A 13,317-nucleotide genomic window follows, 5' to 3' on the forward strand; every position below is an offset into this window, starting at 1 on the left:
GAATGGGAACAGGACTTGAAAGTGCCATGGGAAGAGAACTGTCACTAAGACCAAAGGGATGGAAATAATTGCATAAATATCACAAGAGTCCTTCTCTTGAGTGCCTACACCCTGAAAAGGCAATTAACTGGAGCAAGGCAGGTATTCATAACACCTCCTGGCAGCCTTTGACACTGCTCTGTTTGTCTTCCCTTTCCAGCTGTGAGCAGAAATCAGATACAAGTAAACAGTAGCTATGTATAACATGGAACAGAAAAGTATAAATATAGACACACACACCTTACAGTGTTTCTCTCTCTCATGTCTTCATTTATCTGGTAAAACAATTTAATAGTAGCCAAACTCAGAAGTCTGATACTATTTATTATTGAAAAATATTTGCAGTGGTGGAAAATGACACTTCCATCAAGTTCAGACTTTCAAAATAGTGTCCCTCTGTTTCTGCTACCATTTATTGCATGAGGTGAGGAAAAGCCAAGGGAAGTTCTTACTTATCTGGGGAGCACGTGAGTGGCGCACACAATACCTTTTGCTGTATGTTTTGTGGCTACAATAAAATCATTACTGGTTAAAATACACCAGGGAATTCCAAGGTGCAAAGGCCTCTCCTACACATTTTCCTGATTACTAACACTTTTCTGCTCTGCCATATTAATGTCCACTGCTCAATGCAAGCGAGAAGAGAAGAGAAGAGAAGAGAAGAGAAGAGAAGAGAAGAGAAGAGAAGAGAAGAGAAGAGAAGAGAAGAGAAAAAAAAAGAAAGAGAAAAGAAAAGAAGAAAAGAAAAGAAAAGAAAAGAAAAGAAAAGAAAAGAAAAGAAAAGAAAAGAAAAGAAAAGAAAAGAAAAGAAAAGAGAAAAAAAGAAAATAAAAGAAAATAAAAGAAAATAAAAGAAAAGAGAAAAAAAGAAAATAAAAGAAAAAAAGAAAAGGAGTCCCTGAGCAGAACAATCTGTCATTACCCATGCTTGAGACACTATAATTTCACACAGAGCAACAGGTAACAATTAGTGTTACAGGAATTAGGGCAGTGCTATGAATAAATTGATATTTCTTGTCTCTCTGCTGTGCACCACCCCTCCCACCTTGACAGAGATCCTGCTAAAGCTAGTGGATCAGAATGAACCCAAGAAGGTTATCATCACATCACAGCCTTTTCTCCAGGGCTCAAAGGTCTTGTGTGAGATCATGTATGAATATAAACAAACCACTTCAAAGTTCTGTCAGTTGTCCCTCCCCCAAGTTATTTCAGACAATGTCATTTCTTTTTAATTACACAGCTTAGTGCATGTAGAAAAACAGTTTATTCTCAATGTAAATGCATATCCAAACTTTGGTCCCATTAGGATAGTAGGACAGAAATGAGGCTTTAGGATTTGCTACAGATGGGTGACAAGCTTTGCATTGACTTGTGAAACTTTAGGCATTTTTTAAAGATGTAGGCTCAGGTGAGAGCTTGAACAACTCCTTGTCAAGTTGTTACACGAATGTTTTGTGATACAGCTTATTCAGCCAGGAGAAAGGAGCTGCTTCCTTTGGCATGATCACAGGATGACTAGCACAATGGACGAGCAAGGCTGTTGGCAGTTATTAGTAGGTAAAGATGAAACCTGAAATAATATCATTACATCTAACTAGGGGTCAGTGCAGATTAAAGTATAAACCAATATGATTTAGAATAATTTTAATCAATTTAAATACTTGTGAACTCCCCATTTAATGCAGGGAAGTATCATATGCCTCCATGGAGAGAGAGAGAGAGAGAGAGAGAGAGAGAGAGAGAGAGAGAGAGATTAAAGAATTAGTTCAGAGCAAGCCTGGAATTGAAGAAGGGTCAAGTCTCCCAAGTCTTCAAAGTGTTAGAAACTAAATGAGATCATGTGGCATTGTGCTTGAGGCTAAGCCTGGTCTTGGGGGTGCCATCTGACTGGTGGCTGGCTGTCTGGCTGCACCAGAAAACAGCAGTCCTACATCTCCTTTGCATCAACACTGGTGCTTATCTGGTCTCACCCAGAGCTGGTCCAGGCACAATGACTCACTGTCCTCCTGTGCTGGCCTGCAGGAAGCAATGGCTGGGCATAAGAAAGGGGACTAGCCCATTCTGCATCATGCAGCCATTACTGAGCTTAAATGGAGTTCAAGGAGTTACGCAAAGTGAAGTGGCAGCTTTCCATCTCACAGGTGAGCAGCAAAGAAGAACACAAAGATTTGTAAGTCTCCAGTGAAGGCAGACTTTCTCTAATAATTCTAAAAGGTCCTTTCCCCATTGAGAGAGCGGAAGAAAATCTCAACATAGTCTACTCTTTACATTTTGGACTCAAATAATTGTCATCTAAAGTCTTTTGTAAGTACATATCCCAGACATAAAGCCTCTTCTGGGCTGTGGGATTTCAGAGCATTTCAGCCTGCAGAGTCACTCACACAGCAAGGGAGAGGCGGCACATAATATTGTTTTCAACTAAATAGTCAGCCATCTTCTCCTTGATCAGGATGGCTTACAAGGTGAAGTTCAGCTGCACAAGAAAAGGACTCCTACTCTTACAGTAAATAATCAGTACATGCCTTCCATAAAATTTCATGTACCTCCAAACCCAAAAACTTTTGCTCATCACCAAAAGGACACCAAACCAGAGCCCAAAACCTCCTTCACCACAAGCTACACAATTGTTTCAGTTTTCTGATGCTTTCAGTGTTTCAAAGCCCTGATTCAGCTTCACCACTGCTCCTTGGTAGGGATGTGACCCCACATATTGAAGTACACAAAAGACTCTTTGAGGAAATTCTGGAGGGTGGAAAGGGAAAGTCAGTGGAGAGTGCTTTGACTGTGTTTGCTCACAAACCAAAATTAGTGAGATTATTAACACTAGACTATGAAGAAGTATGGGAAAGCCTAACAAATCAGACAGTGTGAGATTAGGTTTGTTGTAGATAAGAAAAGGTGGTCTCAAAGGAACAATTTGAAATTACTCATAAACATTGATTTCTAATCTAGTTTAAATTTCTTCAGAAAAGCTTAAGCATGACCTTCAGCAGTTTAAAAAGGATATGCAGAAATGCAAATGGAATACTCATCTGTACTGAGAGGCAGATGAAAAGATGGTAAAATACTGCAGGGCTAATTGAATATTAGAATGTTATTACCATATACCATTAGTATATGGTATCCCTTTACTCTGGAATTCAGTTTCTGAAAAAAACCTACCTATTTTCTCCTGAAACTGCAGACTTGAAGAAGATGAACCAAAAATAATTTCAGAAAGAGGGCATGATATGAGAAGAGAAAGCTTCCACAGAAGTTAAAAAGATCTAAGGCTAAATTTGACTAAAGATTTGGGGATAGTAGCAGAATATGAGACATCAGGAAAGAAATTATATTCAAGTAGCTTTTTTTTTCTTTCCAAATCATGTTTTATTGTCCACTGTGGGATTGGAGGTAAATTACAATTCTATGCAGTAGAAGTGATAGAAGAGCCTATACTTCCAGACAGAACTATGCATATTGTTTCACAAACTTTGTTACAAGTATGCACCACGTTTGTGGTGTAGAAATATGATGAACTACAGCTGCCCCTACTTCAGAGCTCAGCTTTTCAGACAGGAGGACATCCTCAAGAGATCATCAGATTAGGCTGACTAATTGGCTGTTCTGTCCAAAAAAAGCCAGTTTTTTTGACTTTTACAGCAGTGTGATTTATATTTCTGCACTGTGTCAGTTTTTGGTGTTTGTTCCACATATTTTGTATCCATATTTCAAGGGTGGACTTCCCTGCAGGGACTTGTGCCAAAGTTTACAGTAGCATGAACACATGTAGTTTCTCAAGGATCTTGAATTTATCTATTTTGAAAAATAGAGAGGAATGGCATCCAAATTCAGAGATAATGAGCATCAAAGGTTTTTTTTTTCCCTTGGATATCATTCACAGAAATCACTCACAGATAGTCCACAAAACACAACTATTCCTGGGCCAAAGGGGAAAATCACTATGATAAAGATTTACAAAAACAATAAATAACAAAGAAGTGTGCAACTGAACCCAATTAGCCATTCTTATAATAACAGGAGAAAGACAAGGAAGCAAGACAGCACAAAAACTTACACCAAATATTTAAATGCTAAAAAAACATTCTATTACAACATATTGTGGCAAGTCCAAAGTAGGGCAAAAAAAGCTGATGAAAGGGTATATAACATGGGTATGTCGGGGAACAGCTGATGGAGCTGGGGTTGTTTAGGCTGGAAAAAAGGAGGCTCAAAGGGGATCTTCTTACTCTCTACAACTACCTGAAAAGGAGGCTGTACTGAGGTGAGGGTCAGTCTTTTTTCCCAGCTAGCAAGAAATAAGGCAAAAGGAAATGGCCTCAAGTTGTGCCAGGTAAGATTTAGATTGGATATTATGAAAAAATTCTTCACCAAAAGGGTTGTCAAGCCTTGGAACAGGCTGTTTAGAGAAGTGGTGGAGTCACCATCCCTGGAGGTATTTAAAAGATGTATAGGTGTGGCTCTCAGGGACATGTTTTGTGGCAGACATGGCAGTGCTGGTGTAATGGTTGGACTTTATGTTCTTAGGGGTCTTTTCCAACCTAAACAATTCTTTGATTCCATGACTCTGTGTAATTAGCCTGTTGAACACGCTCCCACAGGATATTGTTGTAGTAGTGAATACAAATGTAGGTATTTCTTGCTGTTAATGTACCCAAGGCAAACACCAAACTCTGGATTCTAACACATCAATAACCAGCTTGAACTTGTGCTGTTAATCCCGTTGTGTACGTCCCACCCAACACAGACACTCTGCAACTGTTTTCAGAGTATATTTATATTATCTACTGTCAAATACATGATTTTGGGCCAGGGAAAGTGCTGCCTGTGTGGCAGTTTGCACCTCCCAAGATCTACCCAGTAGCAATAATTCCTTCACTTCTCCTCTCCCTATCAGTTCTCCTATATCAGTTACTCAGGAGGACACTTATTTCCCTTTCATAATAATGCTAGTCAAAAACTATTCCCAAGCTGTTAAAATTTTGATCTTCTTAAAAAAAATACCTCTGTATGAAAAATAAGAGGTATTAGCTGAGCGGTAATAACAGGTAGGAAAAGAACAAGAACTGTTTCTTTTTTTTTGTCTTTCACTTAAGTCTTTCTATTTTTGAACACGCCGGCCAGCTCTGCTTGTTATTTTTCAGCCATAAAGGGAGTTGGTTCAAGGTATGTCAGCATGATAGGTCTTGCCTCCATTTAGGCTCGAGGTATTACCTTTCAAGGAGTCTTTTAATAGAGAATGAAAATTTTAGTGTCCAGAAGTATATGTGCTCTTTAAACACTCTTTCTCAGACTTCTAATAGCTGCCTTGTTTGCAGGGAGGATTGTTAGGGGGTGTTCACCATTCTGATCTCCAACTCAAAAGCCAGAGGCCAATCCAACAGCTGCATATATGGACTGTTTTAGTTCTTATAGTGCTTCAATAAAACCAAAGCAACCAATCAACCAGCAAAAAAAACCAAAGCCCACAGAGGTGCATGGCACACACACCCCCCGATCTACAGCAGATCATTTCACAGAAGTAAAAAGATAGAGAAGGTGAGCTTAAAACTAATTAAAAATTTTAGGAGGGTCACCACTACTTATGTTCTCAGCAAAGGCCATCAGCAGCACTTAGCAAGTGCCTTTCTCCACACATCCCAAATCACCCTGGGGTTCGATATCATGCAATTCAAAATATCTGTAAGTTTTGCACCTTTTCCAGTAACAGCTGGAACTAGCAATGGCCAGAAGATAGTATTGGACTGATGCAACAGAGCTAGGCAAAAAACTACTCTGATATTTCAGATCCTCCAATGTATTTTAAATATAACCAGCAAAAGATACTTGAAAGAAAAAAAAAGCAAACTCACCATTATGGATACTAAGAGCTTTTCCCTAGATCCAAATTATGGTTTTGTTCAAGACATCAGTACTGTTGGAGGAGCACTTATTCTTGCTCTGGCTTTGAAACACTCAGGCGTGCACAGGGTTCAGGTGGTGCTGGAGCACACCTGGCGAGCCTCCCTCTTCGGAGTGCTGAGCAATGCCTGCTGGAATGTGCAGTCTAGCAGGAACCTGGCACTGCTGGTTCAAACAGACAGGCGTGAACCATGGGACTACATTACCCATAATTGCCTTGAGCTGGTTTATGATTACACCTGAAACCAGGGGAGGTGGTGTGGAAGTTTCACCAAAGGGGGGAGAGAGATAAGCAGAGGAGAAGGGGGAAGCATGTGCTCCTTGTATGCCACAGGAACAGACTGAGGATTTTCTACTTTCACATGCCATGCTGCAGATATACTGAATTGCTGGGAGGGGTTCAAAGAGTGGCCTTCTGATTAAGGTCAAGTTAGAAATAATTAGATTTACTGGCAGTGAATACTGTGACTGAAATTGCTTGAACCTGTATGACCGGTTTAGGCATCTCCGTGTATGTGAGAGAATCAGACAACTGGATATAAGGAAGCAAGGGAAGGAGGGGTGGCAGTGGCCTAACATAACATATCTACAGAAGAGGGAATTCAGAAATATTTGGCAGGGTGAGGAGGAAAACATTCTTTTTTAGCTCCCTGTCCTTTAGGAAATAGTAAATTTTCCCATATGTTGTATTGCAGGTGTTTTTTTCAGTGACTTAAGAATTTCATAGAATAAAGTTTAGAAGGACAAAGGTTACAGGAACAGACAGATAAGAAAAACGTGCCAAGAAGGTCACAGGGACTTGGAGAAGGGATGATTTGCCTATCCTGTTTTTATTTGCTACCTGTGGGTTTATGACTCTAAGTACTCACAGCAGAAACCCCCATTTCATGGAGAGAGGTTTCACAGGTTTCCTAAAACTGCGTTCAAAAAGTTGAAGTATAAGTCAGACAGGATTAAAAAAATGGAGAAAGGAAGAATCCTGGATGTTTATGAATAGTGTTAATTGGTGGGAAATTTCCAACAAATAAGTAACCTGCCAAAATAAATGGTTATGTTTGATCTGACAACAAAGTGGGGTGAAACTCAGCAAACAGTTTCATCCTGAAAAAAATGAAGGTGAAATGGCCAACTATTTCAACTAAATGTTCAATCCATTACAACACCATTCAGAGAAATGCACACTTTCTCTCCCACCCAATCCAGCAAATAGCCTTTCCCACCTCACCATATGTGACAAAGATGAAGAAAGAGATGCCCCATCTCCAAATGATTTAAGCAACAAGATAGATTTTTGAGAGAGCTTTATCCTCCTGTCAGAAGCAGGATGTTAGAGTAATATAGCATAGTTATTCACTCCGTGCTAAAACTGCCAGTTACAGAAAAATTGGGTGATTTCTAGTACCACTGCTTCTTTAAAGACGTAGTTGGGAAAATTAAGATCTGGAAATAGAAAATGTAGGACAGATAAGCTCTGTCAGACACCAGGAAGAGAAGGGAAAAATTTCCAGTGACATTTAGTGGCTTGCCCAGAGCTATTAAGAAAGCAAGCATTTAATTTGTGTTATATGTTTCATTTTCTGGGGTTTCTTGAGGTAGATAATGTCTTTCATGTGTGTTTAATACTAATGACAATGACAACACAAACCAATTGAAACTCACTGTCATACTAATATAATCTAATAATAAATTAAGATTTTGGTGACCTAAACTCTAAATTTCAATCCCTTTTCTGCTATGTCAGACTACTCTTTAAAATTTCTATTTAGGTAAGGTACCTTTCCTAGGCTTCATTTCTCTGAATGGAACACTACCTCAGAAAAGAAATGTTGGTTAAAAGTAGAAGCATTTTTCAGAGCCAGATGTTTTTATCAATCCATTCTTCTGAATAAAGAATATTTTAAAAAAATATTAGTAGTATTTTACCTTAAACAGAAAGACTTTAAGTTTAGGCTGATGATTTTTAATACTCTTTTTTGTAGTGATTAATCAAAATTCAATTAAAATAGTATCCCTCCCAGCTGTTTCTCAGGTAGAAAATGAGTTTAGAACCCATAAAGCTGCAGTTGGGACCCTGGTGACTCACATAAAACATCTATAAGATTTGAGTTGATCTCTGGGTCTCATAAAGCTATAGAATAATAAGATTATTTGGGCTGGACAACTTGCACTAGATCAGGTTGCTCAAAGTCCCATCCAACCTGTCCTTGAACACTTCCAGGGATAGGGCATCCATAGCTTCTCTGGGTAACTTGTTCCAGTGCCTCACCACCCTCTCAGTGTGGAATTTCTTCCTAATATCTAATCTACACTTACTCTCTTTCATTCTAAAGCCTTTCTCTCTTATCCTATCCCTACGTGCTTCTTTAAAAAGTCCCTCTTCAGCTTTCTTGTAGCATCCCTTTAGGCACTGGAAAACTCCTAACTACAAAAGGGCCCAAGTATTAATAACCGAGTCTATCTGGGTTTTGCCTGCAAGGGTGACCATCTATTAGCTCCCACATATTTATTAAAGTCTGCCACTTATATCTTCTTGCATAATAAAGTTTACCTTGAAGGCATCTAAACCAGATATTTAAAAGACAGCCCTGCATAGTCTGCTACCACTCCAGAAACAGTTCTGACTGGCCAGCTTTCATTTCCAGACTCCTTAGAAACCCAGGCACTGCAACAGCTTCTTTTTGAATATCATTTGATGAAACACTGCAGTTTTCTGCAGTTTGACTCATTTTCAGAGCAAAGTCTTCCAGAAAGAGATTTAGATTCCTAGGCCTTAGGAATGCTAAATAATATGTGGACAGTTAATAAGCGCTTTCATGAGTTTAATTAACTGCTCTGGTTATACATGCATGCTGTACATACAGACAAAACCAATAGCAGATGCTGACAGGTTCACCTGGCAATTTTTTTTTCTTTTTTGTTTGCTAAGTTTTACCCACTTCTCAGATATATTTCTGTCATTGAAATCAGTGGAATTTAGGGAGAAATCTCTCGGAAGAGAAGAGGGACGAAAGAGGATAATTCCAAGATGGGAAGTGTGGAAGCTGGGAGGACATGCATATTGCATGCCCTGGATGAAATCCAGACACTGTGGGTCAGTCCATCTGAGCCTAGAAAAAGTGCAGCAATAGCAGTAGAGCTGGTCTCCAGCAGCTGCCAACTCCAGGGCAAAAGCAACACCACAGGATGCTTAACCTGGCTTTGGAGGTGGGTGAACGCCACCAAGCCACATCCTTTAGCTTTTGCAATCTTAGTGGTAATGGTGGCAGGATGCTGGAGTGTTTGGGAGCATAGAAAATCACATGATGGCTTGAAGTAACATAACATGCATGGGAAGTGGCAGCCATGTCTTTGCTTCTTGTCTGATTACAGTATGTGCTTTTCCCTTCACTGATTTAGTATTTAAATTATTGCATATTTTGATGGCTGAACCTAGCAATGACTGTCAAAGGGCACACTTAGGTTCTGTATGTAAGCATATTTTATTTGCTTTCAGCAGATGGAATAGCTGGGGCATAACTTAGCATATGCTCTTGGACCTGCATCTGTTTGCTGCAGCTCTCATCCGAAGCATGGGAAGCACCAAGGCCTCACTTTACACCGCCTTTCATTCTCATCCCATTCATTTCAGTTGTTCCTCAAACTTATGAGAAAACAAATACAAACTCTATACAAACTCCTTGCCCATCAAGACATTAGAAGAGGGGCACCATTAACCGTAGGCTACATGACAGTTACCTCTATAATTATTTCCAACACAAATTAGCTGTGGTCACTACACTATGATTTATGATTGCTTCTGGGAGAGAAGAAAAAGGTTCAATGTCAGGATATTCTGGGTATAAAGAATCCACTCAAACATGGTCAAATATATAATTCTTCCCCTGCCCCTTCCCACAAACAATAGAAAAACTTCCCTGGCAGAAAATATTCAGGCAAAAGATATTAATACATCAGGTAGCAGCTTGGACAGTCCTCCCAATAAAATAACAATTAATAACCAAGAGAAGTGTGGGGGTGAAAACTGGTCCTCTGACACGACTATGCTAGAAAATGTTTAATAATATAGTAACTCTGGCAAAAGCAATTCTGGCTGTTTTTACTGATTCCAGGCCTCTGAGTATATTCCATACCAGCAAAAGCACTCCTGCCAGTTCTGTATTACATTAGGGCTCCTGCCAGTATCAAACACTGCCAAAAATCACATTCTTAAGAGATATGACTTACACTAACACACGTATCTAAAACAAAGCAGGCTTTACATACTGTAATGAATACTCCACCCAAGCAGGCAAACCCACTTTTCCTGATAAATAGTGAATCAAAGGAATCAGAAAGATTTCACCTGGTTTCTGAAGGGCGGGATACAGTTCTGGGCAATGTTGAACATCAGAAAAACAGCTCTCAAAGTATGCTGTATCCCCCGCAGGCTGTATGTCAGACTTTAGTCAAGGTGAAGATTTGATTTATAAAAATCTGTGACATCACACTTTAAGGAATACACAAAACTTGTGGCAAGAGTACCACAGTACGGGAAGCTACAGCCAAAGCACAAGTGTGTACTGAAACTGCTGAAGGCAGCAGCAGACCAAACTGAAACAACATTGTCCAGCAACAAAATTTGTAAGGAAGGTGCTGTATTGAGCAGCAAAAGCTATAGCTGCTTGCACTCTGAACAAAAAAAAAAAAAAAAAAAAGGTTTAATCATTTCTCCACAGAAGTCTGGACCAAGAATTTAAATGTGGGTTTGTTTTTTGTGGGAGGTTTGGGTTTTCTTTGCTGGTGTTGGGTTTGGTGGGGTTTTTTTTGGAGAGAGGATTTTGTTTGTTAAATTTTGTTGGTTTTTTTCTACAAAAGAGCTTTCAGCTCTACAGAAAACAGAATTGTTCTGGTTTTCAACATATCAAGGAAACAACTTATATCAACTTATATCAGCAACTCAAGGAAAACCCTTGTTTTCCTCTAGTATTTATCTTAGTGAAGAAATAAGTATATGATGTCTTAATAGTGATGGAATATGAAATTCTATTAAAAGGAGAACATATTTTTTAATACCAAAAACTTTAAAGAGGATCATTCAATCAATGATAAATTAGCTGGCAAACTGGACTGAATAATATCACAGCAGAAACATTCCTGAATGCTGAGCATATGGTTGCCAAAAGGGCCTTGGAGGAAGAGCTCCAAAAGTGGTAGAAAAAGATCTCTTTCTCTCTTGAAATAACAAGTGGGTTGGAACTTGTGCCCCAGGGAAAAATTCACAAGATATCTTTTGTACCATGAAAACATTTGTTTCCTCTCTGTAACTAAAGCTGTTTGGTTTGGTTGGTTGCTAGATTACTTTATGCAAAGTGTGTTCATTAAACAAAGTATTGTTTTGTTTATACCATTTTCATTCTGTCACTAGCAAACCTCTCTCTATCACAGCCAAATCTGTGGCACTCTGCAGGGAAGGTTCATTTAGTCCATCCTTACAGAGAAAAGGTACAGAGACCTCAAAAAAAGGCAAACAAGTTTGGCTCGAGCTTACAATCCTCCCACTTCAGTCAGTAAAACAAAGGTGAAGACCCCCACGGCCCAAGCAGTGTTTTGCAGAGACCAGTCCTGAAGGCCTTGAAGTGATGCCTACAGATCCAAAGCAGAAGCAACATCAGAGAGCAGGGCCACATGGCACTTCCTCCTGTAGCATCAGACTGGGCAAAACAATAACATATTTCAGGTTGGGAAAAGCCTGTTTTGGTCCTAGTTCTTCTTTAAATCCCACTTCACTCATATTACACGCCCCCAAGGACAATATTCCATGTGACAGTAAATAAAAATCTGCAGGCACAGTAACAGGTCAGGGCCAAAAAGTTCATGTCTTAGACAGCAATGGGCAGTGAGGAAAGAAAAATACTCTTCTAGCTCAGATTTTCTTGTATTATATTCCTAGAAATTATTAGCACACTGTAGTCAGCCACACTTGAGTAGGATAGAGCTGATTAGTAAAGAAGGAGAAAATAAGATTTTTCTTGTTACTTTTAGTCTGATTTCCTCAGGAAACAGAGTCTACATGATCATGCCATTTCTATATAAGACCCTAATTGATCCTCACCAGTAGTTTGTGAATTCATGAGCCAGTTCAGCCTAATGCAGGCACAGAAATCTCAGACTGGGTAGAACACTAGGTTTCATGAAAAGGCTTATCCAAGTGAAAAAGAAAGCTAAGGATATCTGTGGAGGAAAGGTTCCACTATTATTAGACCTCAGAGACTCGCAGAAAATTATAAATGAAAGAGGGCCTGAAATCAAAGCACAAAATCCAGAGGTTTCCTTTTTTAACAGGAAAAAATCCAATTCAAAACAGATATTCAAAAGAAATTTGAATCCTAAAGCTGCTCTTCCTCCTAGGAACACAAAGAGCCAGAATCTGATCTCGTTGCAGATCCCAAGCATCTCTGCTGAATTAAGTAGTAGGTGGCTCACTTTGACTGTGTACATTGTCAACATGGACCTGTTTTTCAGCAATGAGTATGTTAAGAACTTGAAAATCTGGCCCTGGGTGCCTCACTCTGGGAGTCAAGAGATACCAGACGCCCTTGAAAGACAAGCCTTTGTTTAGGTGCCTGTATGGAAAGCAGCAGCTTCTGAAAATCAGATTTATGACATCAGGGTAAGACCTGAAATATGCATTGTAGCACCATTAAAAGCTTAAAACTGATTTTCTTCATGTTAGATAAGGGTTGAAAACAGATGTAAATAATAAGTGTTTCATATTCTTTATGCCATTTAAAGCTGAAATTAAGTACTAACTAGCTTGGGTCTCTCCTTTTTGCTTCAGCTTGATAAAAATGCAGTTTTGGACAGGCTCCAAGGCATTAATTTTTTTGGGTTATACCTTCTTACCAACTTATTGGTCTTGCCAATTATTTGCTAAATATCTATCAATTGCATCATAATTATAATTTTGCCTGTAAATCAGCTATTCATCACTTCAAAACAGACTTTTTATCTCCACTAATATAGGAGCTAATAAGCCCCGAAAACCTAAAAACTACAAATTCGTTGTTTTCGTCATTGTAAAGTGAGAGTTTATTTTTGGCTTTTATTCCTCCATTTGAGACTCTTTAATCAGTTCAGTAGAAAACATTTCTCCTAAGTTTAAGGATGCTTTAGCCTGTATTAATAATAAGCCCAAATGCAATTGTTTCTATGAAATGTGGTCTAAAGAGCAGATGAATAAGAAGTCAGCCAAGAAGTTGTGAGTGAAGCTAAAAGCTGATTTCTTGTCCCTTCTCACCATTACCTGGCCTCCTTAATTCAACAGCATGGTGTGACATGTAATTCAACAGCTCACTGTGACATATCCTTGAAATGTGATCTGTTTGAGTAAGCCAGATG

The 13,317-nt window shown here is 39.1% G+C and overlaps 1 protein-coding gene across 1 annotated transcript in view; it reads right to left on the reverse strand.

Moving 5' to 3' along the window:
* MACC1 (MET transcriptional regulator MACC1) overlaps positions 1 to 6,040 on the reverse strand; it is a 35,879-nt gene extending 29,839 nt beyond the window's left edge. The window contains exon 1 of the mRNA XM_038129649.1: positions 5,892 to 6,040. Coding sequence (XP_037985577.1) covers positions 5,892 to 5,894 — 3 coding nt within the window. The 5' untranslated portion in view covers positions 5,895 to 6,040. The remainder of the gene's footprint in view (positions 1 to 5,891) is intronic.
* Between the last annotated feature and the right edge of the window lie 7,277 nt (positions 6,041 to 13,317).

Source organism: Motacilla alba, chromosome 2 (assembly GCF_015832195.1).
Source record: "Motacilla alba alba isolate MOTALB_02 chromosome 2, Motacilla_alba_V1.0_pri, whole genome shotgun sequence".
NCBI classification, from domain to species: Eukaryota; Metazoa; Chordata; class Aves; order Passeriformes; family Motacillidae; genus Motacilla; species Motacilla alba.